The sequence below is a fragment of the Mytilus edulis genome, chromosome 2 (genome assembly GCF_963676685.1).
Source record: "Mytilus edulis chromosome 2, xbMytEdul2.2, whole genome shotgun sequence".
NCBI classification, from domain to species: Eukaryota; Metazoa; Mollusca; class Bivalvia; order Mytilida; family Mytilidae; genus Mytilus; species Mytilus edulis.
Genome location: NC_092345.1, coordinates 72139365 through 72160364, shown reverse-complemented (window position 1 = coordinate 72160364; position 21000 = coordinate 72139365). Strand labels below are relative to the sequence as shown.

The window sequence follows — 21000 nt, the reverse complement described above, 5'->3', positions numbered from 1 at the left end:
TTAATTTAGAACCTCATTTATCTCATAAACTCTTACAGGTCTTAAGGGATGTTTTATTCTATTTTATTGTTTTTCAAAGATGTGAACTTGATCTACAATATACATCAAGGTTTAAAAAAGGAATTGCAAATGAAAGGGAAACTGTTTCGAGCATTATCTTGTTTGTCGACTCTTTTACAGATTTGTTAACTTAATAGATTGCACAAATATCTTAGATCAATCAATTCACAAGCACCCCAAAGGTGTTTTTTATGCCCCACCTACGATAGTAGAGGGGCATTATGTTTTCTGGTCTGTGGCTCCGTTCGTTCGTTCGTCCCGCTTCAGGTTAAAGTTTTTGGTCGAGGTAGTTTTTGATGAAGTTGAAGTCCAATCAACTTGAAACTTAGTATATATGTTCCTTATTATATGATCTTTCTTATTTTAATGTCAAATTAGAGTTCTGACCCCAATTTCACGGTCCACTGAACATAGAAAATGATAGTGCGAGTGGGGCATCCGTGTACTGGGGACACATTCTTGTTTGTTGCATTATTGCTTTCCTCCCAGGATAAATATATAAATATAAAATCTTTGCTTACAATTATCTTCTTCACTGGACAGCTGCTGTTTGATATGTTATCTTTTAATATACTTGTAACATTTTGCTCTCTTTTATAAATGAAATATTTATTTTATCCTTGGATTTATGTGTAGATGTTTTAAGTGTTGTCAAGTACTTTTATGAGTTTGATTGGAACTTTTGGTTGACAAAGATTTGACCCATTATTGACAGAACTGTGATAATAGTGTAGATGGTGAATGATATGGAGAAATAACATGGACATTTCTCAAATGGATATTCGTATATCAATAATGTATTGCTATATTATTTTATATTAAATAAAAAATTAAATGTGATGTATATTTTTGTATTTTGTTTTATTAAAATACATAGAATCTGGACTTCCTGATAGATAAATACAGAATGTATTGAACTTCACTGCTTGCAATTCAGGATTGACTTTACAGTTGGTTCAAATTTCTGACCCGTATTATTGCTTTACTCAAAAAATGATCATTCATAGTCCTGCATTCTGTTGATACTTATGTTTTGGCAGTGCACAATCTCATGTTTTTCTCTTGACTGTTGAGAACTTCTGGACACTAAATCCAATTGATATGATCTGATTGATAATTTGGTCTTTGATATGCCTCTGCCATAGGCAATGGGAGCAGTAAGTGTTATCCCTGAACGTTTGTCCACCCCATTTTATTTTCTGCACTCTAAACTGAAGTTTTACTCATCCAAATTTTATGAAACTCATTCACAATGTAAGAAACCAAATTTGTAGAAAGCTTTCAAATTCAAGCAGTGAGTTCTGTTCCTTTTTGCACTGCACAATGCATTGTAGGGGACATCAAAATACCAAACAATCGATAGTTGGGTCTTGTTAGTGCTCTTACATGCATGTACAATTTTTGTCTTGCCTTGACAGTCAACAAGAGAGACATAGGTATGCTGTTTCTGGCGGTGTCAACAATGTATAAGTTTGTGATTAGGTCAAGTTTCTGGCGAACCACAAGGTTTAGGTCAATCATATTTGGTATGCAATTGTATTAGCATTGGCATATCTTATTTTCAGGGAGATGATTAGGCCCTAAGTCATGGTCTATTGACTTTGAAACTTGCTTATTTTACATGTATTAGTGTGATTAGGTCTGTTCATGGGGAACATTTTGTTGGCAGTTGTATAAGCATTGGCATATCTTATTTCCATGGAGATTATTTGTGGTATTAAACCTTGTGTTAAAATTTCATAGATTTCTATAAACTAATACTAAAGTTATTGTGCGAAAACCAAGAAAAATGCTTATTTGGGACCTGTTTTTTTACCTTATTCTTAACTGTTGGGAAATCAATCCCAACCTTCCTTTTATAGTCATAAACCTTATGTTTAAATTTCATAGATTTCTATTTACTTATACTAAGTTATTGTGCGAAAACCAAGAATAATGCTTATTTGGGCCCTTTTTTTGCCCCTAATTCCCAAACTGTTGGGACCAAAACTCCCAAAATCAATCCTAACCTTCCTTTTATGGTCATAAACCTTGTGTTTAAATTTCATTGATTTCTATTCACTTGTACTTAAGATATAGTGCGAAAAACAAAAGTCACACTGCCGACGACAACTACGGACGCTGAAGACGCCAACGTGAAATCAATATACAACCAATTTGCGGTCGTATAAAAACAGCAAAATTTCAACATCCGGCTATCCAATTCATCTGAAAATTTCAGGGAAGATCTTGTCCTGATAAACAATTTTACACCAAGTCAGATTTGCTCTAAATGCTTCGGTTTCAGAGTTATAAGCCAAAATCTACATTTTACCCCTACGTTCTATTTTAGCCATGGCAGCCATCTTGGTTGGTTGGCTGGGTCAATGGACACATTTTTAAAACTAGATACCCTAATGATGATTGTGGCCAAGTTTGGTAAAATTTGGCACAGTAGTTTCAGAGGAGATTTTTGTAAAAGATAACAAAAACTTTCGAAAAATTGGTAAAAAATGACTATAAAGGGCAATAACTCCTTAAGGGTTCAACTAACCATTTTGGTCATGTTGACTTTTTTGTAGATCTTACTTTGCTGAACATTATGATGTTTACAGTTTACCTTTATCTATGATATTCAAAGTAATAACCAAAAACTGCAAAATTTTCTTAAAATTACCAATTTAGTGGCAGCAACCCAACAACAGGTTCTCTGAATCATCTGAAAATTTAAGGGCTGATAGATCTTGACCTGATAAACAATTTTACCCCCATGTCAAATTTGCTTTAAATGCTTTGGTTTCAGAGATATAAGCCAAAATCTACATTTTACCCCTATGTTCTATTTTTAGCCATGGTGGCCATCTTGGTTTGTTGACCGAATACTTGGACACAATTTTTAAACTAGATACCCCAATAATGATTGTGGCCAAGTTTGGTAAAATTTGACTCAGTAGTTTCAGAAAGGAAGATTTTTGAAAGTTAACAGACGACACTGGACGACTACAACGGATGCAAAGTGATGAAAAAAGCTCACTTGTCCCTTCGGACCAGGTGAGCTAAAAATGAAACAACAGATACACTACAAACAAGAATGTGTCCTCAGTACACGAATGCCCCACTCACACTATCATTTTCTATGTTCAGTGAACCGTGAAATTGGGGTAAAATCTCTAATTTGGCATTAAAATTAGAAAGATCATATCATAGGGAACATGTGTACCAAGTTTGAAGTCGATTGGACTTCAACTTCATCAAAAACTACCTCGACCAAAAACTTTAACCTGAAGCGGGACAGACGGACGAACGGACGAACGAACAGACGAACGGACGCACAGACCAGAAAACATAATGCCCCTCTACTATCGTAGGTGGGGCATAAAAACAAACCACAATGCAATACACAAAGAAACAAACTATAAGATAACAACTGCAATTTTCCTTACTTGGTATAGGACATTTAAGAAAATTAGTGGGTTGACCCTGGTTCTGTGGCTAGACTTATATAATCATTTATGACAATGTTAAATATAACACTAAAATGACTGCAGTACAAATAAATGCAAGCACATTCAGGACAGAGATATCAGAAATATACAAATAAACAATACAATAGTACATTTCGACATGCTAACCACAGAATAAAATACAAACACATAAAACAACCTAGGACAGCACAACATAACCAAGAACTATGTCACAGGACTGTATCAACGCCACAAAAGTGACGTTAGAAGAAAATTTCTAAATTTTGGATATAAATCAAGATAATGTTTGTAATTATGTTATTTGATGTATTTTATAACAATTACAAGAATATTAATATAGTTTTGTTAGTAGATAATTAATTGTATTATCTAGCTTGGTATTTCTTCTATATTAAACAAACTTTTTAAAAACAAATAAATCTCGCTTTTAGAATTTGTAATTTTGGCCCTATTTTGGATTGGTCCGTATTAAGGTATAATGGTTTTTAAATTAAACTCTTTTTTCTTTCTTTTTTTTTTTACAAAAATTGAATTCAAGGAGTTTTTTGGTATTCTGAATCTAAACATGTAGTAAGTATTATGTTTGTGCCAGCTTTCAAGTTGGTTCAAAATTAAACTTTGTTTAAATGAGGTCATGGTCAAATAAAACCTGCAAGACTAACATTTTCATCATAAAATATTTCCGTACACTAAATGAATTTTTATTTTTGGCCCCATTTTGATTGGTAGGTATTAAGGTATAATGGTTTCTAAATTAAACTCTTTTTTTTTTTTCTTTCTTTTTTTTTTTTACAAAAATTGAATTCAAGGAGTTCTTTGGTATGCTGAATCTAAACATGTAGTAAGTATTTTTATGTTTGTGCCAGCTTTCAAGTTGGTTCAAAATATAACTTTGTTTAAATGAGGTCAAGGTCAAATAAAACCTGCAAGACTAACATTTTCATCATAAAATATTTCCGTACACTAAATATAGTTGACCTATTGCATACAGTATTAGAAAAAAAGACCAAAACTCAAAAACTGAACTTTGACCACTGAATAATGAAAATGAGGTCAAGGTCAGATGACAACTGCCAGCTAAACATGTACACCTTACAATATTCCATTCACTGAATATACTAGACCTATTGCTTATAGTATCTGAGATATGGACTTGAGCACTAAAATTTAACCTTGTTCACTGATCCATAAAATGAGTTGAAGAAGGTCAAGTGAAAACTGTTTGACAGACATGAGGACCTTGCAAGGTATGCACATACCAAATATAGTTGTCCTTTTACTCATAATAAGAGAGAATTTAACAATACAAAAGTCTTAACTTTTTTTCAAGTAGTCCCCGAACCATGAAAATGAGGTTATGGACAATGGACATGTGACAGACAGAAAGTTTTTTTTACATAAGGCATCTATATACAAAGTATGAAGACTCCAGGACTTTAACCTTCTAAAATACAAAGCTTTTAGAAGTTGGCTAATGCCACGTCAGTTCACTTTCCCTACATTGACCATTCTGCGACAAAAATCACAGGCTTGACAAAAACTATTTCATACCTATTCATTGACTGCGATAATTAGTCTATCAATCTTTTTTTTAAATAGAGGCCATGTTAGGGTCTTTTTGAACTTACTCCTTGCTGATGAGACCCACGAACTGGTACTAAAAAATCGCCATCACCTGATGAGCCATTATCAAACATAAGTATTTAAAAGTGGTGTAATTTCTTGAAAGATATTGCTTTGAAACCAAAATCTACCTTTAGATCAGACTGTCTCAAACTAGTTTCTACTGTGGGGATACCATAAATTCAGAAAATATTGCGTGCATTTAATATTGCGATTTTGTCATTTTTAAAAGAGGTAAAATGCGATTTTAATTTTTGCGAATTTGAGAAAAATCTTGTTTAATTCATATTAAAATTTCAAATATTTAACCCTGGTGCATTTTTTACATCACAATAAATTCTGAATTTACAGTATATGGCAGGTAATTATATTAAGTCATGCAAGGTTTAAAACATTTTATTGTCACTTTACAAAGAACACTGATACAACCCTTTACCATGTCCTACATATTATCATCTATCAATGTGAGCACTTTCTACAACCTTCTTAATCTCAATAATACTTGATAAACAACCTGTCAGTTAAAACATACTTAGAAACATTTTATGCAGTATTAATATCAACATCCCATTATGTAGAACTAATCACTGTTTGTTGCAGGTAGACATACAAATCAGAACACTAGGGAGAAATGTATGAAAATCCAAATGTCAATTTCTAACATTTTTAGAGTACTACAATTCAATATTTCACTTTCTTTTTATTCTATTTAGAATTTAAAATTCCTGATTGTTATCAAGCAAGCAGTGTCTTTATAATACACCTAACAATTTTCTTTTCTCCTACAATGTCATGTTTGCTTCCTCATACAGACTACAATATTACAAAAGCAGATCCATTATATGGCATCAAGTTGTACATTATACAATAAATAAAAGCCCTTTACAAAACTTAAATGCTAGCATGGTATACAAAATACTGGCATCTATTATTACAAAATTGATTGCAGTACAAAAAAAACAATCAAAGAGCTGAATAGCTCTGAGGGGAAAGACGGCCCTTGTTTCTATTTTATTATGTTTTTGGAAAGGGGGGTATCTTTTGATAGTTTACATATGAAGAATGAAAAAGAGAACCGCTAGAACATGTAGAAAGGTTGACAATATTGAAATCAATTGTTGTTTATGTAATTTCATTTCCTTAGTTTAGGATTCAATTTGGACCAATGGAAGTGATCTGCATCTTCTAAATCTAAACATTTGATTAAAGTTGATAGCTATAATTATCTAAAACTCAACTGAATTCTGTCATTTCACAACAACTACAATATTTTTTGAAATCTTGATTGTGTACCACTGAACTGCAGGCTAGGGCCATTTTCCATTTTTTGTGACAGTACTCTTGGATTTTAAAGTTTTTTCTTTAGAAAGTGTGGACTGAAAAATCTATTCAGTTTTAAATTTCCATTGTTAAAGTTCTTAGTTACAACTCTCATCACAGGGAAACAGGTACTAATAAAAAAAAACAATATGAGTGATGTAAACTGTGTGAAGCTTGGTTCCAAATCATAATTTTGAAATATTTGTAAATATAAATATGTTAATTTTTTTATTTTTTTTTTACCATTACAATGATTATGTAGGTACACAAAAATTTAGTTTTAATAGAAGACTACTAATCCAATGAAATGTCACATTTGAAGTGTTTAAATACTTTAACTTTTATTTTAGTGGATAATTACTCATCAATTGAGGTGCTCTTGAATTGGAGGAAGATTCTCAGAATTTTTACAGAAACAAGTGGTCTAACTAATTAACAACAAAAAGAATTTTAGCGACAAGAAGCAACAAGAAGAATATGTTTTTTTTTCGCTAAATAGTCTTCTTGACGCTTCTTGTCGCTTTTTGACGCTTCTTGTCTCTAATTAGTGAGACCCGAAAAAAGTAATAAAATCGTTTCTTTCCCCTGTGTCATGTAACCCCACGATCTTTGTTTATTTTGAAAGTTGTTGACCTACAAATTAAAGTATTGCATGTTGATGTTTAAATCATCTACAGTAAACAATATTATGTTTAGATTTAACAAATACAAATTTGTGATTAGTGCACGATCTCTAAGAATGATTTAAATAACCAGTGAACTGGTGAAGGATATCCCTGCTTCTTCCAAGAATGACGTCACTATAAAATACAATGTAGGTTGGATATATTTAGAATATCTCGTCATACTAATTTTTCCGGATTGTTAAATAAACGTAAATAGTGTTAAGGAGAGTTCAAGATACGATAATTTCGTGAGAAACAGAAGGGAAATGTGTAAAAAAGTGTTTAAAGTCAAACTATTCATTTCTGGGTCTCCTTCTCTTCAATCTAAGTAAGATTTGTTGGGGGTTTTCCCACACTATAACATGTATAAAAACAAAATGAATGATGTGAGGGAGTGTCACTCTGGTCAACCCCATAGGGGATTGACGGCTTGAAGCCGTCTTTCCCCAAAAACAAAACTACATCAGAATATTAATGTTTAAAACTCTCCATAATGCATTGTAAAAAGCAAACATGATTTTATTACTAGATAAATTATTACTGTAAATTTAATTTCTATTATTTAAATGGAGTTCTGGTAGATAATTGAAATTGTATAGGGACATGTTGATAAATTATATTGATTCTTGTTTTAATTTTTCGTTATCCTTGACTAGAATACAAATTAAACATAGTGAACACATAAGCATATATTGCAACTAAATTTGATATAATTTGAATTATAACGGGCAAGCAATTAATAGAATTGAATAATACAATGAAACAGGTCTTTTTATGTATAAAACTTAAATATGGCAAAACATCATAATACAGTTTACAATAAACAAAACATGTTTTAGATACAGTAAAATAGTTGTGTTCAGCACCTTAAATAAAATTATGCGTAAATTAAAATAAATTGAACACTTTGTTATATAAAAAAATATAGTATACAACAATAAAATAATTTGATTGGTTATATGAAATGTATGAAATGTAAGGTTTATAAAAGATGATAAAAATGATAATGCCAGTAAATAAGCAATTTTTAATAAGATGCTTGAAGTTTATATGAATAATTGGTATAATAAATGCTTGTAGTTTATATGAATAATTGGTATAATAAATGCTTGTAGTTTATATGAATAATTGGTATAACTTAAATGTAAAACATTCTTTTTGGTTTTGGATTGGGTGAGGCTGCATTGTAAAAGTGATGAATACCTATGAATAGTACTTATAGTCCATTCTATATAGTTTCTTCCAACAAATTGTTTATTAAACTTGACGCTGAACCTTTGCATCTTAAAAGCCAAAAAACATTTTATACTTTCTATTCTCCATAGCAATGAACTGTGCTATTCTGCAGCAAGAAAAAATTCAGACTAGTCCATTCTCAAATTTAGATTTGGATTATTTATTAAAATGAATCTTGATAAAGGGGTGATGTTATATAGAGGTAAAGGATGAATAATTAAATATACCCTGTTCATGAACGTGTTAAGTAAAGGGAATAAAAACCAAAAAAAATATGCATATACATAAAACATAATGCCACATTAAAATAATATGTAACTAAATAAAACATCATTTCATTAGAAAATAAATTTGTATAAATTAAATACCATATAAAAAATTGAGATACATACTCCTTTTCATCAGTAATATTTCATTCTATAATAATATAAAAAAATAAAACTTGTTTTTCTTAGCTTCCAGGCACTTTCATATCTAAATTCAGGTTTGTTTCAACTCATCATTTGATTTTTAGTTCGATCATTAGATGGGTATTGTGTTTTGACCATATTTGATAAAAAACATAACACATTACATTAATTCTAAAGATGTCAACCATCTATTTTGACCCAGTGTCTTTTCCTTTTTTCGAAATACATTTTTTAAAAGGTCTTTGACAGTGAACTAAAAATCACCTTACAAATCTTTTGTGTTTAATATTAAGGTTAAAATTTAAAATATTAACAATGGCGCACAATATATTAAGCAACAAAAAATACAACTTTCCAAAAGCAACATTTACTGGCTCTGTTTTTGTATCTTTTAAGGTATGTCTTTATATAATAGTGATAACAAGAAACTGGCTATGAATTGTTCTTTGCTATAATTCGGGAGAAGGCATTTGAATGCACCTGTTTTACCTAAACTGCCATCAAATGTAAGGATTCAGGTGGTAAACTATTGTTGTCTTATATTTTTACACCTCCTCCCTTTCCTCTTAAAAACTATTAATTGCACCTCCTTGTATAACTTGTGAAAGGTTAGCAACCATCTATTTTTCTTTAATATGGAAACCTAAGACATACTAAAAGTAAACAGCATAATTAAATGACAATTTAAAATGAATACATATTACTCAATTGATAATATTACAAAGTCACAGCAGTGGCAAATAACATAAATTGCATTGTATATGTCAGTAACAACATAGTAACACTGCCCTAGCACTGGCAACCGTAGCTATGGCAACAACTGTCTTACTGTGCAGTAACCTCTGCCTGGGTCTCTATGACAACAGCATCATCTGTTTTCTTTATTTCTTTATCTTCTGGCTCCAATTCTTTGGGTTTGTCAGCATCTCCTTTTTCATCAACTTTTGGTTCATCTTCTGTTGTTTCAACCTTTTCTCCAGTTTTCTCTTCTAAATCTTTCTTTCCTTCTTCTAGTTTAGAAGTATCTGCATCAGCAAACTGTATACCATCTGATGTGTTTAACGCATCTATAAGTAAACATGGATTGATTGTTGATTCTAAATAACTATTTAATATAATCAGACAGCCGTAATAAGTTTTGCCTCATTTGAAAATATTCAAAACACGTATTGAAATAAAGTATCAACAAAAAAGAGGTTGTCATGGAAGTTTTTACAAGTTTCCATACATGTCCTGTTCAGTCAGAAAATAGTTAAACTCAGCTGAATAATACAACTGTCACTTCATATAAATATGAAACAAGAGGCTGTCACAACGACAGCAAACCGGATTTATTAACATTTATTTGTGTCCTGGCAATATCACAAGAACCATTACTGATGAATGGTGAAAGTGAAAATCGTCAATATCAAATTTGACCTCCATTTTGTCATCAGTATCAACATATTAAAATTTGAAAAGCTTAGATTGAATGGTTCATGAGTAAATGCAACAACCTGAATGGAAACGCCATTTTACGATCTTTCAAGAACCATAACTCCTGAATGGTAAAAGTCAAAATCGTCATTATTGAACTTGACCTCCATTTTGTCATCAGTATCAACATATTAAAATTTGAAAAGCTTAGATTGAATGGTTCATGAGTAAATGCAACAACCTGAATGGAAACGCCATTTTACGATCTTTCAAGAACCATAACTCCTGAATGGTAAAAGTCAAAATCGTCATTATTGAACTTGACCTCTATTTTGTCATCAGTAACAACATATTAAAATTTCAAAAGCTTTGGTTAAATGGTTCATGAGAAAATGCACGGACACGACGGGAAAAACCATTTTTCAATCTTTCAAGAACCATAACTCCTGAACGGTAAAAGTCAAAATCGTCATTATTGAACTTGACCTCCATTTTGTCATCAGTAACAGCATATTAAAATTTCGGAAGCTTTGGTAGAACAGTTCATGCATAAATGCACGGACAGGACTGGAAACTCCATTTTTCAATCTTTCATGAACCATAACTCCTGAACGGTAAAAGTCAAAATCGTCATTATTGAACTTGACCTCCATTCTTTCATAAGAAACAACATATTAAAATTTGGGAAGCTTTGGTAGAACAGTTCATGCGTAAATGCACGGACAACTCCATTTTTCAATCTTTCAAGAACCATAACTCCTGAACGGTAAAAGTCAAAATCGCCATTATTAACTTGACCTTCGTATAGTTGTCAGTAATAACATATTAAAATTTTAAAAGCTTTGGTTGAACGGTTCATGAGTTAATGCACGGACAACATTTGATTGCCGCCCGCCCGCCCGCCGTACATCCCCAAATCAATAACCGACATTTTTGTCACAAAAATCCGGTTAATAATGTGTTTCCTGTACCCTGCTAACAAGTTAATAGTGTAATACTGCTCTTTATGTATGTGGATTTCCCACAAAAAGGTAGAGTAAATAAATTGGTACTAGATTAGACTTGGACTTTTAACATATATACAAGGGAATTGATACTAGAACTAACCTTTTTTCTCTTCTCCGTCTTTCTTTTCTCCACCTTTGTCCTCAATCTCTGTCTCATCAACTGCTTTGGCTTTCTTGGACTTCCTCTTACTTTTAGGTTTCTCTTCTTGGGGTGGTGGAGCAGGGGCATCTAAGGGTTCATAACCTTCGAGGTGACAGTAACGAGCACTTAACTCATATACATTCTTCTGTAGCTCCTCATCCAAAGAGTCATCTGAAGACTTCTTCTCTTCAAAGTTACTGAAAAACTTCCCAGTCACACCTGTACAATGGAAAATTAAAGGTCAATTCTTAAGTAGAAATGAAAGAACCAGAAATGGCTAAAGTTGAAAGGCCATGGTACGGTACGGTACAGGATAATCATCCAAAATCCAAAAAGCTGGAGCACAATTTTATATTCTGTAAAAAATAATCTGTTTTAGTTTCATGAATTCTGTCAAGCTCTTCAAAGAATTTTCATATTGACAAAGTGACACATTAACTCTGTAGTTTAACCATATCATTGCAAGACTACAGATGTTATCTATGTGTTGCTTATTATTACACAGACAAAAAAAGGTAGAAATTTATTTATGTGAACAGCCTCCCCCCCAAAAAAAATTAAATGAATTAATCTTTCAGATGCACAATAGTTAGAACGAAGAATCTGTGCTAGTTAAGGGGGCTTGCGGGTATACATCAAACTTTTTTTCTAATATAAGATTTCGCTATATTTTTTTATAAATGAACTTAATTATATATGGGGTCACCGTTCATTCCAGCTCACAATCTGCCTCAGAAAGAAGCATACATTTCTGTAATGTCCTTTTTTTCTGTTGAACTAATAGGAGAAAGAGGTATAAATATCGAAATAAAAAGAACTAAATTACAGAAACTGCTTAAATTATACAATTATTAAGTATATGTACAGCTCATATGATAACAATAATAAATATAGGTCACCACTGAGTGAAAAAGATATTTCAATTTTAATGCTAAAATATGGCATTTTTTGCAACAAAGGGAGATAATTTGGAGCTTTTTTCAATGATGTAAACATATTAAACCATCTGGGGCCAAACTGAATCCATTTTTTGGGGTGATTTTTGTACCATATCATAAAGTAATAACTACTAGTATAATAAATAAATTTTGTATTGAAAAAAATTTGGGTCCAGAATTTTAAAGGAAAGTAGTGATTTGGTCCAGCTGAAAAAGGTTAAAAATTAGCACTTAGGAAGCTGTCAGAAGATTTCAAGACCCCCTTCACATAAAATTGTCCATATTTTGAGTTAAGAGTCGATAAAGTTTTCTATAACTTTAATATAATTTGTCCCAAAAGTAGTACAACACACTAAAAATTTCATTGAGAAAGAGCAGGTGGGATTTTTTTAATTTTCATTTATGTTCTAAAAGAAATGCACTACGAAATAATTGTGGTCTCTGACCACTTTTGGGATAAATCTTGATCTCACAATTCATGTTCTTATTAAACACGACAGATAAATTTGAAATATCTATAAGTTTGGGTAGCCCTTACTTAACTTACCTTTTTGTTCTTCGTTGATAGACAAATCTACCAAACATCTGCCACCTTCCTCCAAAGAATGAGCTGGAATAGATCTTATTCTCAACTTCATTAAAGTGTTAGCAAAATACTTCAGGAAAAACCTTTTAACAGCCCCAGCTTGTCTCATGAGTTCTGTGTCCTTCACCATTCCTAGAAAGTGAGAAAAACAATTGCTTTGCGTCTTTTTTTTTAACATCTATCAGTTTTTTTTATTTAAGATCAAGCACATGCATGACACATAATGGAAATTCATTACTGCAAAAAATAAAAAAAATAATAGGTGGAAAAGCCTCAACAAAATGAACTGATTACAAAAATTGTTTACCGGTAAACCTTTACTCTAAGCATCATCGTTGATGTAGTATGCCAGTAGTCAAACTTAATCATGCAAGTTTTATATTTGTTACTCCAGTGTAGCATAAACTATATGAAATATCAAGTTACTAAAACTGAATGCTATATTAATATTTTTGAATTACCTGTACCCACTTTTTTTTTACTCTACATACATGCATTTTTTTTAAATTTATTTATTATATTCATTGATTTTTTTGTTGTTGAATGAAATCTGTGTATCTTACCAATTTTCACATTTTTTGATAGACCAAGTACATTTTTTTTTATTAAAGGTGCACTAGCTACGAGATGTATAAAAATCTAAAGTGTAATTTGTTTTTGTTCAATCAATAATAGAAGTGAAATAGTGAAATAATAATTCGCTTTTAGCAGCCAAAATGGTTCAATTCTGTCAAATTAAGCTAAATAATATTGATAATGAATTATTCACTTGCAAGTTCATAAGTCGACCTCATTAAATCCGTATTCATGTGAACTTCAATTCAACCCCTTAACTAGAGATGGACAACACATGCTTTGTACGTGTACTGTTTATTTAAAGAAAAGGAATGTCGACATTGAAAGTGAAAAAAAAGGTAAATCATTTGATGACTGATTCGATCTATTAAAAAATTTTATTAGATGTATTATTTGAATGTAAAAACGACTAGAAACGTAAATTTTTAATCTATAAAATAAAATTAAACAGACCTGTAAAAATCCAACTGCATGTGTCGTCTTAAATCTATTTATATCTAATCATTAGTATATTTATGTTTACATCGCTTATATGGTCATCTGAGGTCAACTCGATATTTAATTAGATGGAGTCGACTAAAATACACACCAAAACAAAACTACATATAATTGACCCTATGCTCTGTAAACTGTTTATTTCACACTTTTGATAGTTTGGATAAATGTTTTACATTGTAATAAATAAAATATGAGATTTTGAGTAAAACCGGTGACCATGAATTTGACAGCTAGTGCCCTTTAAAATAAAATTGATTTGAAATTTAACATTGTGTGCTGATATGTTTTAAAAGTGTTCTTACCTGGACAAACACAGTTACAAGTAACCCCTGTGCCATCAAGTTGTTTAGACAAACTTTGTGTCATCAACACATTACAAAGTTTGGAATTTCTGTAGCTTTGCTCAGGAGTATAAGCCCCTTCCTTGTCAAGGAAAAAGTCTTCTGTTGACAACATTTCAGGTGCTGAAATATGACATCAATTTATCAAGGTCAGATGATTATAAATGAAGCCAGACAGACAGACATGTACACCATGCAATCACTCCATAGAACAAAAAAGTTGATCTACCAAAACTTACCATTAACCAACGAACCATAACAATAAGGTCAAGGTCATATAAATGTACACATTACAATCATTCCAGGCTCCAAATATTGTTGACCTTTTGCTAATAGTATCTTATAAGAAATGACTTTTAACTGGAAAATAAGTTCAGTCAGACGAAATCTGACAGACTGAGTGACATGTGTGTCTTATAATCATTTCATACACCAAATACAGTTGACTAACTTTAATATTATTTAAAAAATATCTTAACCATAAAAACTTAACTTTGACAGATAAACCATGAAAATGAGATCAAGGTCAGATGAAACTGACATGACGCCTAACAATCATCCAATACACAAAAATATAGTTGCCCTATTTGACACATTTATTCAGACCCCAAAATAGATAGCTGGGTCAGAGTTTTTTTCAATCAATATCATATAGTTTTTGGACCATTGTTCAAATGTTTTTGAGTGTGAAACTGTCATGAAATTTGTATATCTGGTTTATGGTTGCATTTTAACATCCGAACTGCAAGCACATAAGTTGTATTATAATTCATGGTCACAAAACAACTAAAATAATGGTTCTACTTGTCTGCTTGTCAGGACAACCAGGCATATGATAAATTATATAAAGTCCTTGCCCCTGTATCCTTGAAGTAGTGCAACAATTTTTTTTAATTATTATTCAATGAATAAATAAAATGCCAGACAGACAGAAGCACGTATACAGTATAATAATGTCCGGAATTGACTAGCATTTTATATAATTACTGACCTTCTTATTTTTTTAAAATCTGATCTTTGATGCTCAAATATCAATAATCGAATGAACTGGCACAGACTGTAACTAACCTTTCCTGATTTTTAATGCTCTGTCATGGAGAGAAGAAGTGACATTGATTATCCTAGCTTCTCCTGCTTCACTGGCTGTTTTCTTTAGATCATCAAGCAACAAATGGGTCAGTAAAAATGGCCCTGTAAAAAATAACTTCCAAGGTCAACATAAGGTTATACTTTACATGTTTTGTTCTTTGAATTCACTGCAGCATGCATATGACAAATAGGATTGAAACCCACTCACAAAAAGCTAAATGCTAATACTCAAAATCTCCATTGTTAAGCCAAATTAAAAGCACTTAATATAATGCCTTAAAATGCCCTTCTTAGTTTAAATCCAAATTGGCCTTGTACCAATTGTGCAATAGATTGCCATTCAAGTGATAATTTTTTTACATAGTTTGTATCACTTGAGTGTCCAAATGTTAATATCTTTATATTATGGCATTAAGTTGTCTTTCAGCAATGCAGAAATATACAATAAAATGACTATGATAACCAACAAAGCTAAACCAGGTTGATAAGAAAGTTAAATATTAAAGATCCATCAATGGGAGGTGGAAAATCTAATCCTGAAATGAAGTGTCACTTACCCAGATGATTTGTACCAACAGTCATCTCAAAGTTATCTTTAGTCCATTGTTTCTGAAGCATGTAGACTCCAGCATTGTTGATTAGAACATTTAATTTCTTCCCAGTTTCATGAAAATCCTCTACAAACTTCCTAATAGATGCCATGTCGGCCAAGTCCAGCTGGAAAGAAAACAACATTTATAATGCAGCTTTACCTTGGTTTAACTTTATAATCCAATCTCTTTACTAGAATCTTATCTAACTGAAGTTCATAGTGCATTTTATTTTTAAATAAATGTACATTGTGTAGCCCTTTTCAGAAAGTCAGTTAAACTCCACAATTAGAGCTGTCCACATACCTGGACTAATACCCTCTGTACATTCATATTACAGTAAAACCTGTATAATCCGGCCGGCTACGGGACCATGAAAAAGGGCCGGTTTGGACAGTGAGCCGGTTTATTCAGGTTTCTGTTTTGACCGGAAGTTAATGACTTGTGACGTCCGACATTGTGCATGAAAAAATTCTCTCTGATTGTAAATTACATCTGATAAATTAAAATACTTTCACTTCGTTTTTCATTGTTTGCATTTGCATCATAATGCTCGCGTTGTTTGGATTGTAAGACGAGAGTTTCGATTTACTCCCATGATCAATAATTTGAAATGTTGGAATGGCCGATTAAAAAGCCAGAATATTTTCAAACGTAATGTCATCACTTTCGAAACGTTGTCGTACAGTGTACAATATCCATTGATTGTTGTTATCCGGGTGTTTTTCATTATCAAGGTCATTTGTTTAGGGGTTCACAACAAGGAACCAAGGATTTCGAAATTACGATGTGAACTTTTTACTTCGCGATTTTAATTTGTTTATCCAAGTTAAAACGTAAGTTCAATCCGAGATATATATTCGGTGTGTCTTTTCGTTTAATTGACACGTTTATAATGTTTTAATAAATAATACAGCTCACTACTATACGATTGTAGGTTCACAGTTTGACATCTGACTAATTGATTATCACGAACAGTTATATTGTATCAACAAATATGTTTTGATTGCATATCGATCATTGAAATTAATTAGACAAACCGGTTTTGACAGGTAATAATTAATGTAATTAAGAGTGTTGGGACTTCATAATAAGACCGGAATTCGGAATACACAGGGTCCGGTTTACAAAGGGTATTTTAACAAAGACTTTGAATGAAAAAATATGGGACTTTTATTTTCGGCCGGAATGGACAGGAAACCGGTTTATTCAGGGTCCGGTTTAATCAGGTTTGACTGTAGTTGCTTCTGTGAAATTCTGAATTGAGGAAATTTTGAGATTTTGGGTTTCAGCTTTACATTTTATATAATCATTGCCTCAGTGTTAGAATGGACCATGGTTACTGAATGGTCAATCTGAAAGAATTATACTGAAGCTAAGTCTGATGTTTGTATACTGTAAATTTAGAAATTAAAGTTTAATGTCAAGGTCAAGTTAATACTTCTGCATTCTAATTTTTTTTCAATATAAGTGCTACAGTACAAAACTTATGCACCAAACATAATTCAAACAATGCTGTACATTTGTACATGTACTATCACAGGTGTCAGTTTCAGGTCCCCTCTCCCCCATTCCATGATGTACCAGCATACTAAGTTTGTTCAACCTAAGTTCTATGGTACAAAATTTTTATGGCTACCAATCAGGCAAGGTGTTTGTATCATTACAGTCAAAGGTCATAGTAAACTGTCAGGCTTTGGAATATGACACACTCAAACTGGTAGTGGATTTTAATCCTTGTTGATTTCAGATAACATTTGGTTTATATAAATATAAAATTTATTAATTGTCTTCCAACATACTTGTTGGGCTAAAGATGGAAATGATTGTAAATTGTTTTCTTTCTCAATATCACTTTTGCTCGGCACTGCAGAGAACCAGTATGTATACCATGGCCAGTATACTTACAAAAAAGGCAAATATTTGTATTATTTGATGTAATTTTAAATTAGATTCAGACTTTGAGAAGTGAGTTTTCAGAAAGTCCTATAACACATGAATGTCATGAACTAACCTGCATAAATGTTGCCAAGGCATTAGGATGCTTCTTGAGTATTTGTTCTACAGCCGCTTTCCCTTTCTCTTCATTCCTACAGGCTAGTATGACATCATTACCACCCTCACATAGGTTCTGTGCTGCAGCATAACCAATACCAGTGTTAGCTCCTGTCACAATTATTACACGGCCTGTCATTCTATAATTATAAAATCAATATCACATTTAATTTGGTCAGTCTTTTTTTTAATATCATACCAGGGCTTTCCCTTGAAATTTGAGGCGAAGGCTAAATTAAAATTATAGGTGGCTGTAACATGCATTCAGCAAAGCAAGACGCCCACCAAGCTGTAAGCAGACAGGGGGTCTAGGGGCCGCTCAAGGCCCCCAGAAGCTCTGGCATAAATAGAGCAAAATTCTGCATTCTCGCAATCTCCTGACACCTAATTTCATCTATCAAATGACCATTTATTTTATGTATTAAATGAAAGAAGAAAAAAAATCTCAAAGAAGTTTTTTTTTATGGAAATAGGTTTTTTTTCTTCTTTTTTTCTTTACCTTATATGCTTAAAATAGGAGTTTCTTTTTTTTTTTATGTAAATAGTTTTTTTTTTATTTTTTTTTTTATTTTGCATAACTGCATGCATTTGTAAACAAATAACCCCCTTTTTTTCTCCAAAGACTGTTACCCGTATTTAAACCGTACAATTAATTCTCAAGCATTGACAGAAAATTGATATATCCTCTGATTTTCTCTTTTTTTGTAAACTGTTCAATAAGTCAGATACATAAATCATTGGGAAATGTTATTTATTTGTGGTCGAGTTGGCAATATTCTACTTTGGTTTTTGACCTTGATTCTCTGAACACTAAATGAACTTCAAAAGACACAGTTTTCCAGATTCTGAACAAATTGATCTACTACACTTTCTTTTATTTGACTGATATTATTCCATAACATAAGATTGTCATCCTATCTGATCTTAAAGCCAAAACCAGAGAGTTAATGACCATCGGAACATCTCTATTGTTATCCTTCAATGACCACCGTAATGTCTCTCTTGTTATCTTTGAAAAGAAACGATGCATTCTGACTTTCAATAGACAACCAACCAAAAGCTATATTTAGCCCTACATGTAGGTAGACACTGACTTTTCATCCTTGTTTAGGCCTAAAAAAAAATCTGTGTTTCTGGTAACATCATTTTGAAAAATACGGTCGGTAGGTCAGATTTTTTTTTTTTTTTTGACATTGTAAACAAAATCCGGAAAATTATTATGGTTTTTCCAAGTCCGGATTCGTAATTAGACATATTAGAAGTCAGCCATTTGCAATGTTTTTGAAGCACCTGCTGTGCAAATATCTTGGATTTTAATCTAATTGGAATACCTTTTGACATGAATAAAATGTTTTACTGACTTTCTGTGCCAGTAGAAGCAAGTTACATGTACATGTAGATAAATTGTTATGTCAATTAACAGAAGCCTGTGTCAAAAACAGGGTCGGTTGATACCATTTTTTTTTTTTGAAGATCCAATAAAAATTTTAGGGTCTGTCGGGTTACCGGAAACTCAGATTTTTTTCTCTCGGCCTTATCGTGACCGCAACTTTGTGACAATACGTCTCTCAGCTGTCTGTAAACATTTGAAAAAGATACTTTTAGAATTTATATTTTTGCCAGTGAAGTTGCCGGCACTTGAAGACACCACAAATGGCGGAGATCCGCCGTCTACCGGCTACTTTGGAAAGCCCTGTCATACATGTATATATGGCCTTTCATTTTATAATTGAAAACAAATATTTTAACGTGGATTACTGTGAATAAAATTTAAAGGACGTGAATGTGAAGTTTTAAAACTTGTAGAAATTAATTCCATCCCATGCATTTCTATCCTGTTTACTTTTGTGTCAACTGAACTATAGTTTAATTTTATTAATGAGATAATCATTTTAATGAAACAGTTTCAATTGTGTCCCACTCAATGCCCCCTCTGCTACGGAAGGGTTATATTTTCAACTTATAAAATAATAAAACATAGTTTATACAACATGTAGAAGTATTTTTTAAAAAGATAATAGTTATCAAAGGTACCAGGATTATAAATGAGTACGCCAGATGCGCGTTTCGTCTACATAAGACTCATCAGTGAGGCTCATATCAAAATATTTATAAAGCCAAACAATTACAAAGTTGAAGAGCATTGAGGATCCAAAATTCCAAAAAGTTGTGCCAAATACGGCTAAGAAAATCCTTAGTTTTTCGAAAAATTTAAACTATTGTTAACAGAAATTTATAAAAAAAAAAAAAAAAAAAAAAAAAAATGACCACATTATTGATATTCATCAATTTCATGTCAACACCGAAGTGTTGACTACTGGGCTGGTGATACCCTCTGGGACGAAACGTCCACCAGCAGTGGCATCGACCAAGTGGTGTAAATAGTTATCAAAGGTACCAGGATTATAATTTAGTACGCCAGACGCGCATGTCATCTACATAAGACTCATCAGTGATGCTCATCCAGAAAAAAAAAAAAAATAGCCTTGCCAGACGTCATAATTAGTTGGACTAAACATGGCCCAAACGTCTCATTTTTTGCTACCAGAGAAAAAAATATGACGACACATGTGATTGATGTATGAGATTTAATAGTAAATGTGTTTAAGTGTGCAAACGACTTGCACATTTTACAGTCCACAACATGAATGATATGTGCCCCTGAACTCGGACGAAAACAAAGCCCGGTTTAAAATAAAAACTAAAAAAGTCCAGACTGATCGATGAGTCACTCGAATGACCGGCACTGCCACGACTTTACATTTAATTTTTAACAAGGCCAATTAAGCATTACTTAACGTAGTGAAATGCATTCCTTTACCACAACTGATACTTACGTCGCACCCTAACAGCTTTCAATTAGCGAATTAATGTAATTTGGCGCTATCTAATTTCACAGGAAGTAAACAAAGATGTCGGAAGTTCTCTTTTCTCAAAAATTACTACGCTTCTAAAATTTTAACCCGGCTTTCAAAGTCATTCCA

The 21000-nt window shown here is 32.2% G+C and overlaps 1 protein-coding gene across 1 annotated transcript; it reads right to left on the bottom strand.

The window, feature by feature from the left end:
- Window positions 1-5528: 5528 nt before the first annotated feature.
- LOC139512866 (uncharacterized) lies at window positions 5529-20965 on the bottom strand. Its single transcript, XM_071300804.1, has 9 exons — window positions 20854-20965; window positions 17976-18156; window positions 15929-16088; window positions 15351-15473; window positions 14244-14405; window positions 12829-12999; window positions 11302-11562; window positions 7587-9845; window positions 5529-6118 (listed from the first exon to the last, which is right to left on the bottom strand). Exons 2-8 carry the CDS (start codon window positions 18153-18155, stop codon window positions 9604-9606), a joined length of 1299 nt encoding a protein of 432 aa, XP_071156905.1. The 5' UTR covers window position 18156; window positions 20854-20965; the 3' UTR covers window positions 5529-6118; window positions 7587-9603.
- Between the last annotated feature and the right edge of the window lie 35 nt (window positions 20966-21000).

Bases quoted from the DNA above. Each gene is read 5' to 3' on its own strand.
- LOC139512866 (XM_071300804.1), bottom strand. From the start codon at position 18,155: ATGACAGGCCGTGTAATAATTGTGACAGGAGCTAACACTGGTATTGGT. The intron at 15,474-15,928 runs GTAAGTGACACT...TATTTTTTACAG, and splicing joins TGTTGGTACAAATCATCTGG to GGCCATTTTTACTGACCCAT. The intron at 14,406-15,350 runs GTTAGTTACAGT...GTCATATTTCAG, and splicing joins AGCATTAAAAATCAGGAAAG to CACCTGAAATGTTGTCAACA.